Source organism: Martes martes (genome assembly GCF_963455335.1).
Source record: "Martes martes genome assembly, chromosome: 16".
NCBI lineage: Eukaryota > Metazoa > Chordata > Mammalia > Carnivora > Mustelidae > Martes > Martes martes.
The window spans coordinates 43,276,261-43,294,094 of NC_137904.1; the positions used below are offsets into that span (position 1 = coordinate 43,276,261).

The 17,834-nt window shown below is 50.4% G+C and overlaps 1 protein-coding gene across 1 annotated transcript; it reads left to right on the top strand.

Annotated features, from left to right (window-relative positions):
• Nucleotides 1-882: 882 nt before the first annotated feature.
• On the top strand, nt 883-14,381 carry PSMD3 (proteasome 26S subunit, non-ATPase 3). The gene is made up of 12 exons (XM_080827059.1): nt 883-1,482; nt 4,402-4,592; nt 5,953-6,090; nt 7,848-7,984; nt 8,688-8,878; nt 9,046-9,149; nt 11,668-11,782; nt 11,887-12,006; nt 12,139-12,242; nt 12,503-12,658; nt 13,685-13,735; nt 13,939-14,381. The coding sequence occupies exons 1-12, from the start codon at nt 1,257-1,259 to the stop codon at nt 14,014-14,016; spliced, it is 1,611 nt and encodes a 536-aa protein (XP_080683185.1). The 5' UTR covers nt 883-1,256; the 3' UTR covers nt 14,017-14,381.
• The last annotated feature ends 3,453 nt before the right edge of the window (nt 14,382-17,834 follow it).

Sequence of the window (17,834 nt, forward strand, 5' to 3'; positions counted from 1 at the left end):
CGTATTCTCTGCCCTCTCTGACATTACGGCAGAACGAGATCGTCTTGTAGGGTCTGACCTGGTTTAAAACTTTGGACTTCCATCTACAGAAGGGAGAAAAGTTCAAAGATAGGGAGGGTTTTTGTTTTGCGTCGTAAGAAGTTGGAACCGGAATCTTCCTCCTGCAGAGTCACTGGAAGATTCCTCTGAAAAATAAGTGGACAGGATTTCTGGTTCCATTTCCTTCCCCTGGGGATTCTTAGATTATCTTCAGGTACACTATTACTGTGCTCCCCGTATCACTACAGTGTCTGTTTGGGTGCAAACAGGCGTCCCGACGCACTCCCTGAAGCCTCTGCCTGTAGGGGCTTCCAGCCGCTTTCCTCCCGCTTCACAAAATGCGGCAGAGCAGAGCCTCCAGCTGACTACATTCCGGAGCTGTTTTTAATAAACCCGCGCCCGAGCGTGCTAGCTCTGGGCGGTACACAGAGTGGACCCGTATATTTCATACTGCAGTGATTGTGCACAAACGCACTCTCCCCCCACCCGCACTCCCAGGCTGCGGGGATTTTATGTCTTATTTTCAGCACTTGCTAAACTCTGACAAGGAACTGTGAATCCCAATGATTTCTCCTACTCCCCAGTTCGGTGCTCACAATCCCTCTTTCGCAGCTTCTTCCCTCGCGCCGGATGCACTGGGCGGCGGTTAAGTACGAGCCTCGAGAATCTCGACCGAGACCCCAAACGCGGGGTCGGGGGTGGGGGGTAAGCAGGCGCAGATTGAGCGAGAGGCGGCCAAAAACCGCCCGGCAACTCATGACGTCATCACGCCTTGCGCTGCGATAGGCCCTACCCACTCCACACTGGTGAGGGTGCTCTTTGGACTCCGATGTAACCCACGTTGGAGCCTGAGGGGACATCTCGTGGACGCGCACGGAAATGCACTCCAGAGGAACATAGACAATAATACTGAAGCGCTCCAAATGCCGGGCGGACCCATACAAGCTCCTCCCTGCTCCTTCCTCGAAGATCCGCCTCCATCCTGCACCTCGGCTGTTGATTTATTTTCCTTTTGCGGACTCGGTCTTCGGCCTGCCAGGCCTGGCGTCTCCCAGAAGGCCCAGCGTCGGGAAGGGGTTTGCAGCTGCTCCGTCATCGTGCGGCCCGTCGCGAGCCCGCGCTCGTGTGCAGGCCGGACTCGGTTCTTGGTCTCTGGCACGAGGATTCACGCGAGGCCCTGGTCTCGGTCCCCGGAGTAGGCCGCGACCCCAGGCGCCATGAAACAGGAGGGCTCGGCGCGGCGCCGCGGCGCGGACAAGGCGAAGCCGCCGCCGGGCGGAGGGGAACAAGAACCACCGCCGCCCCCGACCCCCCAGGATGTGGAGATGAAAGAGGAGGCGGCGGCGGGTAGCGGGTCATCGGGGGAGCCTGACAGCAAAGCGGCGGGGACGGCGGCAGCGGCTGAGCACTCCCAGCGAGAGTTGGACACCGTCACCTTGGAGGGTACGAGAGCCAGGGCCGGGGACGTGCCGTGGTCACGCATGATAGCGCCCCGGCGATGTAGCATATCCTCAGGTGGACCCCCAGGATAGGGGTCCACCGCCCCCAATTCCTTAGGATCACTCTCAGTGCCCGTCTCCAACCACCCTGACACTCCTGACCCCAAGCCCAATAATGATCCTTCTCTCCAGGCTCTGGACTCCTTTCTTAACACACCTCCTCCCCCCTTACCCTGGTTGCATTTAGAAGTAAGTCTCACTGGGCCTGTGGACTCATCTCTCTTCTAAGTCCTCTCCGATCCACTCTATTTACATCCACCGAACTGATTCTAACGCCCCCAGTATGTGATTGGCCTTCTAGAAACCAGTGTTTGTATTTATATGTGCAAAGGGGGTCAGGGTGACGCAGAATACTGGCCCTGAATTTTTAAGATTGTACAAAAGTTTTCTGTTGTCTTAGCTACCTCTGGCAAACTCCTCTAAGAAAAGCCTCTGTACTCCGTATCTTGCTTCCTTGTTTCTGTAATTAAGGTACCCTAACGATCCCATTGGTCTTTCTCTCCCTTCAGGCCTTTATTTTTCTTCTTAAAGAGTTTAAACACGTTACAGACTTTTAAGTTTTTAGGTGTCATCTTTTGTGGTTTTTTTTTTAAAGATTTTATTTACTTATTTGACAGACAGAGATCACAAGTAGGCAGAGAGGCAGGCAGAGAGAGAGGAGAAAGCAGGCTCTCCACGGAGCAGAGAGCCCGATGCGGGGCTCGATCCCAGGACCCTGGGATCATGACCTGAGCCAAAGGCAGAGGCTTTAACCCACTGAGCCACCCAGGCGCCCCTTAGGTGTCATCTTTGTTTGAATTCCTAACACTCATGTTCGACCTAAGCTGTGTACCAATCCCCCCATTTCTTTTCTTTTTTTTTCTTTCTTTGCTTGTTCCCAGCTTCTTACAGCCCTCTTGTTCCTCCAAGTTCACTTTTCACTTTTCTCAAAGCATCCTGTCCACATTTGGAGTGGGCAGAGTGAGAGCTTCCCACTGTGAATCTGATGCTGTTTTCCCACCTCTGGATCGAGTGGAACAAGACTCTTTATTGGGTTTTCTCTCTTAACTGCAGGAGAACCTTGCTCAAAAACATGGAGATAAGCAAAGTTATGCTCCTGGGTGGTGTTTTTGAGGATGTAATGTTGACTGCATCAGTCCCTACTCTAAAGTTGGTCCACAGGCTCAGTATCTAATCAAGACCCTTTTACCTAAAATAATGATAGCCAGTGGCTAAGGTGCTACTGGATTCATACATATGTTTCTTATAAAGCACTTCATGTTGTTGTAAAGTAGTTTGTGTTTCATTGTAGGAATTTTGGAAAATATGAGAAGTCTAAAGTAGCAGGGAATAACATCAGCCATGGTTTACATTTTTTTTCTACGAATTTTTGAGCTGCTCTCCTGTAATTGAGATCAAGTTATATAGACAGTTTGGAGCAAGGCATAACTAAATACAGCTGATTTTGTGTGCTTTCATCTAACATATCCATAAATGTAGCATTCAGTTTATTCCAGAAACATTTATTGAATACCCGATATAGTGGCTAAGCATACAAGCTCTGAAATTAGTTGCCTCATCTCTATATATGAGAGTAATGTTACCTACTTCATTGGGTCGATATAAAGATTAAAATGCTTAGAACTGTGCCTAGCACATGGTGAACCCATAGTAAACCCTCTGTAGTGTTAACAGTTACCATTATTATGCCATTAAGCAGACCCAGGCGGTCTGTGCTAAGTGTACAAAGGTAACTAAGAAACTACCAATTCAGTGCGTTCCCTTATTCTTGGACACTTGTTGTTTCCAGTTTTTTACCATTGTAAATAGTTTTGCAGCAGTCATCTTTGTGACCCAAGTTTTTAATCTACCTTTATGATTATTTCTTTAGATTCTCAATATGCCTGAGTTGAGAGGGCAGATGTTTTTAAAGTTTTGGATGGGTATTGTCCAGAGAAACTATACTGATTTACATTATACCAACAGAAATATCCTGTTCATCCCTGACTCTGTTACAATTTTTTTTATAAGGCACAAACTTTAAATATTAAGACATAGAATAGTTGAAAGCAATGTTATGATTTTTTTTTAAGGATTATTTATTTTAGAGAGAGCACAAGTGCACAAGGTGGAAGGGCAGAGGGAAGGGCAGAAAGAATCTCAGGCAGACTCCACACTGAGCACGGAGCCCAACACAGGGCTCCATCCCAGGACCCTGAGATCACGACCTGAGCCGGAACCAGGAATCAGATGCTCAACCAGCTGTGTTATGACTTTTTAAGTATTACCAATTTGGTAGTTGAAAACATTTCTATTTGCAATTATTCAAATGCTAGTGAAATATATTTTCATATCGGTTAGCTGTCTGTCTGCTTTTTGCATTGTCTATTTGTGTTCATTTTTACTTATCCTAATTTATGCAAAGCTCTTTGTAAAATAAGATTATGACTCTGTAGTCACATTTGTCGCAAATATTTTTCTTTTGTTTACACAGTTACGCAGAAGGATTTTTTGCAGAGTGGAATGGGTCATTCATGGGGGCGAGGGGGCGGATTTCTCCCACTGTTTACATTTAGAAAGTCTTTTCCTATTTAGAGAACTGATAAGTCTCCATGTGTTTGTCTTGTTTGTGTTTCTCATCGTTGCTTCTCCTTTCTTACTCCTTCTGTCACCCTCTACCCTTTCCCCCACCCTAGCTTTATTTTTCTTTGTCTCTTGGTTCACTGAATGGCATCTGTAAGTATTGCTTAACTGTATCAGGCAAAAGAAATGACAAACAACATCTTGCCCTTCTATAAGAGGTTCCCTAGAACTACTTGCCTAGAGTGGTGGGAGAATAGGAAGAATTAGAAGTAACATTTTTCTCTTCTGTGGTCCTCCACAGACATCAAGGAGCATGTGAAACAGCTAGAGAAGGCAGTTTCGGGCAAGGAGCCTCGATTCGTGCTGAGGGCCCTGCGGATGCTGCCTTCTACATCGCGCCGCCTCAACCACTATGTTCTGTATAAGGCTGTGCATGGCTTCTTCACCTCAAATAATGCCACTCGAGACTTCTTACTACCCTTCCTGGAAGAGGTAAGTGAATCAGGTGCTTTAAGGTACAAGCTTGGCCTCAGACCACCCCCCACCCCCACCTCTTGATATAATTGTTTCCCATCCTAAAGCCCTGTCTTGTGATCGGCTATAGCTGACTAGCGAAACAAAGCAGCCCATTTTAATACCCATTTGTCCGCTGACAAGCGAACCATCCTGCCCTGTAGTATCATTCTTCTGAGTCAGGGAAAAGAGCTAGGAATCAGGACCCTTCCAGCCAAACTCCATTCTTGCTGCTCCCCAACACCAGCACTATTCTCCCGTTCGGTGATGTCTCCATTGTCCTAGGAGAAGGTACCACCCCCTCTCTGCCTCCAAAGCCTCACCGTGGACATATAAGGTGGTGATTAAGAGCACAGGTTCTGGAGGTGGAGTTGAATTTTCATCCCAGCTCTATCATTTGGTACATGTGGGACTTAGACAAGTGATCTAGCCTCCTGATGCTTCATTTTCTTCCTTTGTTAAATGTGGCAAACGGATTTTGGGGATGCAGGGGAGGAAAGGAGTATGTGTAAAACTCTTAGAACTGTGCCTAACACATAGTGAATGCTGAAGTTCGTTCGGCGCTGGCAGTGGACTCCGTGTCAGGAGAGGCCTCTCCTTTTCCTTTCTGGCTGTAAAATCCCCCTTATGTCCAGGTCCTACCCCTTCTCACACCTCATTGTCCTTCAGCCATCTCCCTGTATGCTCATGGCCTGTATGCTCATAGAACAGACTCAAAAAATCCCTTGAGGTGGAATGATGATGAATTTGTTGTCTGGGAACAGTCACCCTCTTCCGTGTTCACCTGGAAAAAAATTTTTAACCCATATATCTCTACATTTACCCGCAACATGTTTTGCTTTTTGAGCTGTTGTACATTATGCCAGTTTTGGTGACTAGATCTGATAATAAGTACGATGTATATGTCAGTTTCTCCCAAATCTCCTTTGTTTCCACAAAAAAAATTGTATTTCATTATTCTTGACTTTATCTCTAGAATTGTATTACCTTATTAAACCCTCTCTGATAAAATTTGCAGTGGTTCCAGGTGTAATGGTTTAATCTCTACTTAGATTGTAGGCTCTTTGAGGGGTCCTTACATCATCCTTTCTGTCACCATTATATTCTGTAAAGATGTCCGTTACACTCCTGTCGGCCTTTTTTTTTTTTTTCATTCCTTTTGCCAGCCTCCTTGGCTTCCTTTGGAAGGAAACTGTGCCATCTTTATTTTTATATCCCCAGAAGAATTTTGCATATAATAGGTACTCAGTGAATATTTGTTGAAATACATCCTGAGTGTTCAGTTTTTAATTGGTTGATCTGACTGAGCTTTTCCACAGTAATTCCTGTCTCCTCCTAGCCCATGGATACCGAAGCTGATTTACAGTTCCGTCCCCGAACAGGAAAAGCTGCGTCAACCCCCCTCCTGCCAGAAGTGGAAGCCTACCTGCAGCTCCTCATGGTCATCTTCCTGATGAACAGCAAGCGATACAAAGAGGTATCCGGGACCAGTGAGCCAGCAGAACGGGCCCCCAGCGGTGCATGGGGTTTGCAGGAGAAACTGTCTCTGGTGAAGAACTGGAGAGAGTCCCTGGGTTCTTCATCATTCCCCTCGACTCTTTCCCCCTTGTGGGAATGTGCTGAACCCCACATCTGGGGAAGCCCCCTTAGATCCTTTTGAGACACCGTGAGAAGGGGCTGGCACTGCGCTTCTCTGTGGCACGGTAGCAGTGCAGTGGATTCTGTTAAGGAAAGGAGATTTGGAGATAGAATCCTGAGTTCAAATCCTAGCTGTACCTTAGGCAAATCAGTTTCTCCTGGATTTATGTCAAATGGAGAAAACAGTGCCTAACTCATGACATCACTGTTGACATTAAATAAAATACTAGTGCAGTGATCCGCGTAGAGTAAGCTTTCATGGTATTTCAGTAAGTGGCAGCTCTGATGACAGGACTGAACAGCTCCGTGGGTACTGCACTGCCACCGGCTCCCCATCTGGGGCCAAGTTCTTTGTCAGTCACAGCCACTGTCCAGAGAACACGTTCAAGAAATGACAGGTCCAGGGCTCCTGGGCACCTCGGTCATTTAAGCATCCGACTTTTGATTTGGGCTCAGGTCATGATCTCAGAGTCGTGGGATCAAGCCCTGAGTTGGGCTCCACACTCAGCAGGGGTGTGCCCGAGATTCTCTCCCTCCCCCTGCTCTTCCGCCCCCACCCCGCCTTCAGTGTGTACATGTGCCCACCCATGTGCTTGCTCTCTCCAATAAGTAAGTCTTAAAAAAAGAAAGAAATGACAGTTTCCTCTGCTCCATTTCCTGTTTTGTTTTGTTCTTTCCTTGCCTTGCCACGAGTTGGTTTTTGTTTGTTTTGAGATATAATTCACCCCCTTTAAAGTGTACAGTTAGGGGGCGCCTGGCTGGCTCAGTCAGTAGAGCATCCACTCCTGATCTCTGGGTCATGAGTTTGAGCCCAACACTGGGTACAGCGATTACTTAAAATAAATTAATTAATTAAATTAAATACATTTTTTAAAAACTAAGGGTACAGTGAAGTGGGTTTTGATGTGTTCACAAGGTTGCACAATCATCATCACTGTCTAATTCCAGAATAACTCATCACCCCAGAAAGAAACCCCGTCACAGTTAGTAATCACTCCCCATCCTCCCCTCACCCCAGCCTCTGGCGACGACTGTTCATCTACATTATCTAGTTCATGGATTTTCCTATTCTGGACATTTCCTATAAATGGAATTACATAATACATGGCCTTTTGTGTCTGACTTCTTTGACTTAGCATGATGTTTTCTAGGTTTGTCCACGTTGTAGTGTGTACCTATATTCCACCTCTTTTTATGGATGAATAATACTCTGTTGGAGGGATAGTTATGAATAGCGCTGCTCTGAACATGTGTGTACAAGCTTTTTTTTTTTTTTAAGACTTTTTTTATTTGACAGAGAGAGATCACAAGTAGGCAGAGAGGCAGGCAGAGAGAGAGGGGGAAGCAGGCTCCCTGCTAAGCAGAGAGCCCAATGCAGGGCTTGATCCCAGAACCCTGAGGTCATGACCTGAGCCGAAGGCAGAGGCTTAACCCACTGAGCCACCCAGGCGTCCCTGTGTACAAGCTTTTATGTGCACATATATTTCCAGTTCTCCTGGATTGACACCTAAGAGGGGAGTTGCTGGCTCATAGGGTAGCTCCCTGTTTAACTTTTTGAGGAGCTCCCACCTGATTCTCATTTGGCTGCCTCCACAGGCACAGAAGATCTCAGACGACCTGATGCAGAAGATCAGCACTCAGAACCGCCGGGCCCTGGACCTTGTTGCCGCGAAGTGTTACTACTATCACGCCCGGGTCTATGAGTTTCTGGACAAGCTGGATGTGGTGCGCAGGTACAGGGGGCCAGAGTCTGACCCCAAGGTTAAGAACTGTCCCTCAGGGTCTTCCCTACACTCCACCTCAAGGGAGGACTGATTGGTAGATCAAGGGTAGAAGGACAGGCTGGAAAACATTTCACTCCTCAGCTTAAAACTGGTGGTGGCTCCCCATGTTCCTCAGGGAAGAGCTGAAGTCGTGACAGCATGTGAGGCCTGGCGCCTGCTAACTGCCTTCAAGTCTCTGCTTCCCCCTGCTCCCCTGACTGGCTGCCCCGCCATGCTGGCCTCCGGGCTCTTCCTTCTGCCTTCAGTGCTCTTCTCCCTCCTTCCTTCAGCCTGTGTTTAATCGTTGCCTTTTCAGAAAGGTCCTACCCTGATCAAGCTGTTAAAAATTGCAGCCCTATCCTCCTCGCCTCCTGCGCTCCCCACTGCACTTACCCCGGTTTCTCCATAACCTGGATCTCCTTCCGTCGTGCTACCTATGATGCTTACTTGTCATGATCATTGTCTGTCTCGTCCATTGGAACGCACAGTTGCGTCCTGTTTGTGCATCTGGGACAGTGCATCACACCGTGGGCACTCGAGAGTTGAAGAGTCAGTGAATAACCAGAAAAGCAGTTTGTGTCACTTGTTTTGGAATTGAGAGAGTAGAGAGGTCACAGCTGTTCAAAGAGTCGTTCTTCGAGACGGTTGACGTGCTTTTCTCGCCTTCGTGCAGCTTCTTGCACGCTCGGCTCCGGACGGCCACGCTCCGGCATGACGCGGACGGCCAGGCCACCCTGCTCAACCTGCTGCTGCGGAACTACCTGCACTACAGCTTGTACGACCAGGCCGAGAAGCTGGTGTCCAAGTCGGTGTTCCCCGAGCAGGCCAACAACAATGAGTGGGCCAGGTACCTCTACTACACAGGTGAGCGAGGGGCGCGGCCCCCAGGCCAGAGGGGGTCTCTGGCTCCGTGGCGCAGAGTGCTGGAAGATTGGGCGCGCTTGGTGCCCGAGGGGCCCGTTTGGCGCTCTGGCTTGCGAGGGGCTTTGGGTGATGCCGTTCTCCTGAGCCGCTCTCTCCTCCGCACGCAGGCCGGATCAAAGCCATTCAGCTGGAGTACTCAGAGGCCCGGAGAACGATGACCAATGCCCTTCGCAAGGCCCCTCAGCACACAGCTGTCGGCTTCAAACAGACGGTGAGCAGCAGTTCTCCCTCTGCCGCTTGCTCAGCTGATAATGCCTTCGTTCTCCTTCCTTGCGCGGGAACCCGGGAAGGCCTCCTGAACCTTCGTTATTCAGGAATTACATTGCATGTCCCTTTGTGCATAGCACTGGTCAGAGAGCACGAAGCAGACGCTGCCTGCGCCTCCCGTGATTTACGCTCAGAGTATTCTCCTTGGTAGATAGTTCAGAATATTCCCCTTTCCCCGGCCGTCCTTATAGCCATGCCAGGCCTGGGCCTGGATTGTGTTGAGAAACCATAGGCTCTTTCCTGGTCCCTCACATACCCATTTGGGAGTGGTGTTTTCTGTGGCCGGGGAACCTGGGAAATCTCCATCAGGCTGACAGATTTGGGTACAGACAGATCTCGGCCACCTGAGAGCTCTCAGTCACCAAGCACTTTTTGAGTGCTGACCTTGGTATTAGGCACTGTGAGTTCGGTAAACAGCATGGACTCAGCAAGGCTTGAGGGCCTGTGTAAAGTCACAGAGCCTGGTAGCCAGAATTTGGACCCACCTTTCCAAACTACAGACCTCTGTTCCCACCTTAACGTGAGTGCCACCCCCTTGTCCCCTTGAAAGAGAACCAGATGGAGATGTACAGTGATTAGGTCCGTGTAGTCAAGATGTGGTTTGTTTCTGTTCAGAGGTTCAGAGAAAGACAGGTTTGGTTTTGGTCAAATAATTAAAGAGATCTTAAAGATAATTTAATCTGGTTTTTGACGATGGGTAGACTTTCACAGAAAGGAATGGCTTTTCAGACATTCACGGTACGTGTACAGAATATTAGATTGCTTACAACATGCAGCATACCCTAAAGTCATAAAGATACAGGTAATCCATATACAAGCCGTGTCGTGCCCTGGGGAGAGGCACTCTGGGGGAGCGCAGACTGTACTACGGGTGGCTGTGCGCCCCTGTGGTGGAGGCAGGTGGCGGCGAGGAGCAGAGGGAGCTGGAGTGAGGTCTTTGGCCAGCAGACTGTGAGGGAGCCACCCCCCACCCCACCTTTCCCGTCACTAAGTTGCCTCCATGTCTTTTGGATTTGTCTCCTCTCTGGTATTACTGGTGCCTTTGTTTAAGCCACTGGCACCTCTGGTCATCTTCCCCACTTTATGAACCCAGTTTCCACACAACCACCCAGCTGAACAGAGCTCCAGGCCCGTCTCTGCCTTGCCCGGGAAGCTTGCATTGCTCCCCACAACCAGCCCAAGAGAGTATCACAAGTCTTGTGAGGGAGGCAGGCAGGACTTATGATGACACAGCCGCCGCCACCGCTGCCACCCACTGTACGGACCAGGAAACCCAGGACTCGGTCACTCAGCCTTTCCAAGCTAGTGAGTGAAGACTAGCATTCTACCTCTAAACTCCAAACTTGGCCTGGCATTCAAAACAGTACGTCCCCAGACGGGCCCCACGTCCCTCATGATAGCCTTCCAAACTTCTTGAGACATGTGCTTACGCTGGTGAGTCTGTCCCCTCGACCAAAACACCCTTCTCTTTCTGCTTCACCTGAATCCTGGTGGCGTGTGCATGTGTTAACTTGTGCCTCTTTCCTGGATCTCCCTGCACTCCAGGGAATGGGGCAGCATCGGAGGTGTGTGGGGGTGAGTGTCAGCATGGTCACCCACCACCCATCTTTCTTTCTTTTTTAAGATTTCTTTCTTTCTTTATTAGAGAGCACAAGCAAAGGGAGGGGGAGAGGGAGAAGCAGACTCCCTGCTGAGCAAGGAGTCTGATTTGGGGCTTGATCCCAGGACCCTGGGATCATGACCCAAGCCGAAGGCAGACGCTTAACCAACTGACCCACCCAGGTGCCCTAACCTACCACCCATCTTAACGGCTTACTTCTCTCATGACTCTTGCTGTCACGTGGTTTAGCTGCCTTTGGTCCTGTTCGCTTTGCTTGGTAGGCAGCTCCTACATCGCTGGCATCATCACCTCCATTGTAATTTTCCTCGCTTGGTGCTAAGTCCACAGGAGGCGCTATTCACAAATCCCTCACAGTTTTATGGAGAAGAAAGGGCCGGATTTCCCCGCTAGTTCCGGAGTCCACATGGCCTATTCTCGAAGGTTCTGCCCGGCCCATTCCTGTGCTCCTGCCTCTGCCCAGGGGCTGAGTTCTCCACACTCACCTCCTTTTTCTCCGGTAATAGTCCACATCCCTAATCAGCATCTTTGGCAGATTCCTTAGGCCTCTGGGCCCTGTTTCCTCCTCGTTTCAGAGCCACAGGACCTGCCCATCTGGCCTGAACTTCCAGACCGTTGCTGTGGCAGCGTGGTGTGCACGTGGAACTTAGAGCTCCATGTGGTCACGGGGACAGCTCTTCCCGGTGCCTGGCTCTGGGTGCAGGCACAGCTCTGCATGGGCCTCATCGCGGAGCCGTTTTCCCCATTTCACAGTGTGTCTGAGTGCACTGAAGCCCTCTTTCTTTTCCTCCTCCCTCCTGCTGGGGCTCCCTGCCCACTGTGTTCCCGTGTCACATACCACCAGGTGCACAAGCTTCTGATTGTGGTGGAGCTGCTGCTCGGGGAAATCCCGGACCGACTACAGTTCCGCCAGCCGTCCCTCAAGCGCTCGCTCATGCCCTACTTCCTTCTGACTCAAGGTAAGGCTGGTCCCACTCCCAGAGCTGGCCAGACCCCTGACGCCATGACGTCCTCCGTGGGTTTGCCTGTTTACGTCATCTGATCCACTCCTCTCCCCCTCCAGCTGTCAGGACCGGAAACCTAGCCAAGTTCAACCAGGTCCTGGACCAGTTTGGGGAGAAGTTTCAAGCAGATGGGACCTACACCCTAATCATCCGACTGCGGCACAACGTCATTAAGACAGGTGTGGGTCAGAGTCTGGGAGGGCCACTGGGAGAGCAGGGCCCACCCAGATGAGGCTTCTGCGACGGGTGTCCATGGGTGGGTGAAGGGGCTGTGCCCACCCTGCCCACACCATTGCTCCTTCCTCTCCTAGGTGTGCGCATGATCAGCCTCTCCTATTCCCGAATCTCCCTGGCCGACATCGCCCAGAAGCTGCAGCTGGATAGCCCAGAGGACGCGGAGTTCATTGTTGCCAAGGTGGGGGCTGGCTCGGGGACTGAAGCCGCCATGCTCCTGCTGCATTTCAGGGCACGGGAATGGGAGAAGATTGGTTAAGGAGGGGGTGGCGTGGTCTTTTCAGGGAGTGCTGGTCTTAGAGTGAAGCCAGGCAGTTTTCAGAGAGAAATTGTACACAAGTGAGCAGGTGAGAGTTTAAGGAGGAAAGGGACAGGACGGGATGTTCTCAGGTTTAGAAGATGGGCTTTCTGGTTACCTTGCATCCCTTTGGGGGCCTGCAGGCCATCCGCGATGGTGTCATTGAGGCCAGCATCAACCACGAGAAGGGCTACGTCCAGTCCAAGGAGATGATTGACATCTATTCTACCCGTGAGCCCCAGCTAGCCTTCCACCAGCGGATCTCCTTCTGCCTCGATATCCACAACATGTCCGTCAAGGTGAGAAGCCGGGGCTGCAGGGGTGGGGTTGGCAGCACCCAAAGAGTCCTCAGAGGAGAAGAGCCGACTTCCAGCCCATCTCTGTAGAGTCGCTGAACGGCAGGGCAGGGGCCTGGTGGGAACAAAGGACTCAGGCCTGTGGGCCTGTAAGACCCTTGACTGCCTCTAAGGGTCTGGTTGCCAGGGAGGACCAGGCGGATTCAGAGTTAAGGGTTCCAGATTTGCTTCCAGACTGGAGTCCTTCACCTTCTCTGAGTCTGTTTCTCCATCTGTAAAGCTAAGAATGAACGACCTGCCCGGCCTGCCTTGGGGCTGAGGTTATGAGATGCAGTCGCTGTCTCAGGGCACTTAGTGAAGCCTGAACTGTGGAGAAGGCGAGGCAGGTATCTCCTTCCACAAAAGGCTGTTAAGCTCTTATCCTGTGGCAGGCACTGACCTAGGTACTGGTACTGTGTGTCAGATTTTTCCTGGTCTCTTCTTGCCCCAAGGAACTGGGGATGTTGTTGCCTTGCTTAAAATCAGGTAAATGCTGCGCTCAGGGAGACATGAGAGGCCCTTTGCAACCTGGTCCCCTCCCACTGGTGTTCCCTCCCCCACTCCCCCAACTCTCTCTCCCTGATTTTCCTTCCATCCCCTCCCTTGCCCCACCTACCCCTCTACCCCCACCCCAGCTAGCCCCACTCTGCTCAGGCCAGGCCTTTTCACACATGGAAACCTCTGCCTGGAATGCTTTTCCTCCATTCCCACACCATCTGTTCCTTTCCTCCTTCCCTCCTCACTGCCAGTCCCCCTCCCTGCCTGTTCAGGGACATTAGTCACTTAAACCTCCGGGTCTTCTGATTCTCTCCTTCAGCAGTGAGCACGTGGTGTAGTAATTCACTTACATGCCTAGCTCCCCAGTAGGCTCAACTGGAGATCGAATAACCTTCCTCCTGTCGTGGTGCCTGGTACACAGAAGGAGCACAATAAATGTAAGTTAAGTGCATGCCTTCTCTTCATCTTACTTCTCTCTCTCCTGTGCTTCAGGCCATGAGGTTTCCTCCCAAATCATACAACAAGGACTTGGAGTCTGCAGAGGTAAGGTGCCTTCTGCTTTAGATAGAACTGAAAGGTCAGACTTCCTCCAGAGAGGGAAGAGGGAGGCGGCTTCTGGAAAGGCTTGGAGCAGCTCTGATGCTTTGGCAGTCCCTGACCTTGGGGTGGATTGGGCTGGGTGAAGCACTGTGAGAGAGCCCCACTGGTCCCCAGCAGCCCAGCCCTCACCCCACCTCTTGCTCCAGGAACGGCGTGAGCGAGAACAGCAGGACTTGGAGTTCGCCAAGGAGATGGCAGAAGATGATGACGACAGCTTCCCTTGAGCCGGGGGGCTGGGGAGGGGACTGGCTCTTTATCTTTCCCCCTTGGGGTACCCTGCCTGGGGAACTGGCCCCTTTCCGTACATGTCTCACAGACTCATATGTGCGGGGGTAAGGGGTGCAGGGAGCCGGCCACCCCCACCTCACCCCAGGACCCCTCCCCAGCCAGTGACATAGCACACGGTGGACAGGAATGTGGGTGGGCAGCCTCCCCAGGGCAGGGTCCTGGCCAGTGGTGTGGGCAGCAGGATGGGAGGGAATAGCCCTGTGCTCTCCCGGGAGTCGGGGACTGGAATTGGGACATGTGCTGGGATGTATGTTTTTTGAAGCTTCAATTATGATTTTTAAACAATAAAAAGTTCTCCAAAGTTCTTTGTGCATCATTTAGTGACCATACTTTGCTCTCACACTCTGCAGTGTTGACAGCCAGATTTTTCTCTCCTGGTCGTGGGAGGACTAGCCCAGTGTGACTGTGGATGAGGACGGAGCCAAGGGCAGGGGGAGCAGATGCTGATCTGACACCAGAAGGGCCTCTCTCCTCTCTAACTGGCTGGCCAATATTGGGCAGTCGATAAACCTCAGTCTCCTTCCCCACACTTGTCCAATAAAGGATTAGACTCCTGACCTGGCTCTGAAGTTAGAAATCTAGACCTCTAGAGGATCAAGGGAAAGGCAAGGGACTGGCTCTCAGGTGAGGTCTGCAGAGGAGAGGAGGGGCTCCAGAGGTGGAGAGCAGGGCTTTGCCCAGTTGGCCCTTAACAGATGGGAAAGCAGAGCCGGGTCAGGCAGGACCTGGCTCCCTGTGGCCCTGCCCACTTAACTCCAGCTGTGGATTGGAGTGGAGGTGGGGGGAATGGGTCTGGGTAGGTCTGGAAGTCTTGGCCTCTAGGGGTGCTGCTCCCCATCTCGGCTCATTGAATTGTTGCTGTGTGTGTCCCCCCTCTCCCCCAGCTCCTGGTACCTTGCTGTACATGTTCTCTGTTCCTGCCAAGAGCTCTGTTATCTGAATGGGGCCTGGGGGAGTTTTGCCTCCCGTAACTGTGTTCCCTCTCCTGCTGTGCTCTGGCTCTCCACCCCATGGATTTCTACACCTCCTCCAGGCTTCCTGCCTCACAATGATTGATCCCCCTGGCTTCTGAAACACTCCCTTGAGATCAAATACTCCCTGGAGGTAGTGTGAAAGTCCTAACTAGCTTGGAGATTCTTAGCATGAGGCATTTGTGTCCTCCTGGGGCTTTGCCCAATGCCTCATACCCTGGGTCCGATGAAGTCTTGTTTGTTAGGAAAGGTGCACTCTGTTCATACCAACTGAAGATTTTCATCCCCCAATATCCCTAGTTTCCGCTAAAGGCATGTTTTAGACTGGCCTTGCTTTGGTTCCTGATCCCATCCCAGCCGTGGTCACAGTGATTGGGCATTGCCCACTTGCTTTAAAAAGCTACTGCCACCTCTCAGTGTATTGAAACTCTTTAAAAAAAAAAAAAAAAAAAAGATTTTCTGGGGGTGCTTGGGTGACTCAGTTGGTTAAACATCTGATTATTGATTTTGGCTGGGGTCATGATCTCAGGGTTGTGAGACTGAGCCTTGTGTTGGGCTCTGCACTGGGCCTGGACCCTGCTGAAGATTCGCTCTCTCTGCCCCCACCCGACCCCAGGTTCTTGCTGGAGCATATGCAGTCTCTATAAAAAAAAGGGGGAAAAAAATAAAAAAGACTCTATTTTTAAGTAATCTCTACACCCGATAGAGGGCATAAACCTACAACCCCAAGATCAATTGTCACATGCTCTACCAACTGAGCCAGCCAGGTGCCCCAAGGTTATAAATCTTACAATCAGCACCCAGCCCAAAGTGCCTTAGACCCTCTCCTGGTTGGTAACAGATTGGAGAGTGTCACCCTGGTCTAGACAATTGGGGGTCATTTGCCATGATTTCCTGGTTCTTGCCCACCTTGAATCTATGCACTATTTTTCTGTCTGCTCACTGGAAGTTTCTTTTTTTTTTTTAATATTTTATTTATTTGACAGAGAGAAATCACAACTAGGCAGAGAGGCAGGCAGAGAGAGAGGAGGAAGCAGGCTCCCCGCAAAGCAGAGAGCCCAATGCGGGGCTCGATCCCAGGACGCTGAGATCATGACCTGAGCCGAAGGCAGAGGCTTTTTAACCCACTGAGCCACCCAGGTGCCCCTCACTGGAAGTTTCTTGTAATTCATTCCCATTGGCTTGGTTTTCTCTCTCTGGAGAAGCTTAGTGTCCTTTTTACGCTCGCAGAGTTCACCGTGCACTCCACCTTCTGTTTTTTTGTTTTGTTTAATTAGAGAACTACAGAGAAGCACAAAGAATAACATAACAAATCCTCACATATTTCCATCCAAGTTTAATAAATGGTGACATTTAGTTATCATTTCAAGTTTTCTCAACGGAGGAAAACCGTCACAGCTCAGTTGGAAGCCCATCTTGTTCCTTTCCCAGGCCCTTCCCTACCTTCCCTAGAGGCAGCCACTCCAATGAATTCAGTGGGTAGCCCTCCAGTTTGTCTTTATACCTTGTGTTATGCAAAACATAGTAGTGCTTTGCATTTTTAAATCTTTTAAATGACGTATCTATCCCATAAATGTAACTTGCTCTCTTCACTCAATCTTGGTTTTGAGATCTAGTCGTGTTGATACCATTCTTAGCACTGTCCTAAGCACTTTGAAACAGCACAAATAAAGCCAATTAATTCCTTTCCTCATGGAGTTTTCATTCCATGAGGGGCTGAGGCGGAGGCATCTGTGGACATTGATTTATTTAGCCCTTTCTTGACTGGTGCGCATCGATTTGCTCTGACAGACAAGGCCCCAGAGGACAGCTCTATGTGTCTCCTGGTATGCAGGGACAGTGGATGTGATGTGCAAACTTTTCTCAAAGGGCCAGATGGCACATTTTTAAGGCTCGTGAGCCATATGGTCTGTCACAACTATTCATTTCAGTTCTGCCCTTCTTGAAAGCGGCTGTAAACAATACGTAAACAAATTAAGAACACTAGGGTTTGAATTTCATATGACGTTTACATGTTAGGAAATATCCTTTTGATGTTCCCCCCAACAACTTAAAAATGTAAAACCCATTCTTGACACGAGGCATCCATATCCTGGCTCCCAGGCTGAGTCTGCAACAAATGAGTCACCCCAGAACCCTTTGAGAGATGCTCCGGGTCCTGTACCAGATGAAAACAGGAAGCGTGAGGGGAAGTCTTGGGCCAGTTCTGGCCATTGAGAAACACCTGGGAAAGCCTTCAGGAAGCTGGAAGGCGGAATGACTGCCAGGGGTCTCCAGAGCCAGGCCCTCTGCCAGAAGATCGTTCTGGTCTGGCTCAGCCTGTGCGACATGGCTAGTGACAAGCCCTGGCTCTCTACCTGGTCTTTATCGTCCCGTGCATAGGGCTGAAGTGTGGATCGAACCCTCCTCTGGGAGGAACAGCTCTCCGAACAGGAAGGTAATGTAATGGGGATGGTGCAGGCTGGGGAAACCTGACTCTCCGTCCCCCCTGGCCTGGCCACCGACTCCTTCTGTGATCTGAGGCAAGACCCTTCGCCTCACTGACCTGCCCTTTGTCTCTAATAGGAGTGATCCACATCCTTCCGCTCAGTTTGGAGGATGAATGACGCAAGTGTGATGGAAGGTGCCTGACATATAAGAGGTGTCCAATAATTGCCAGCTGACTTTTGGATTCTTTCCCTATAGAATGGAGGCCAGAATGCTTCCCGGGACGGGCAGCTCACTCCCCCTGGAAGCAGCCCACTCCATCTTCTCACACTTCTGACCACTAGAAAGCTCTTTCT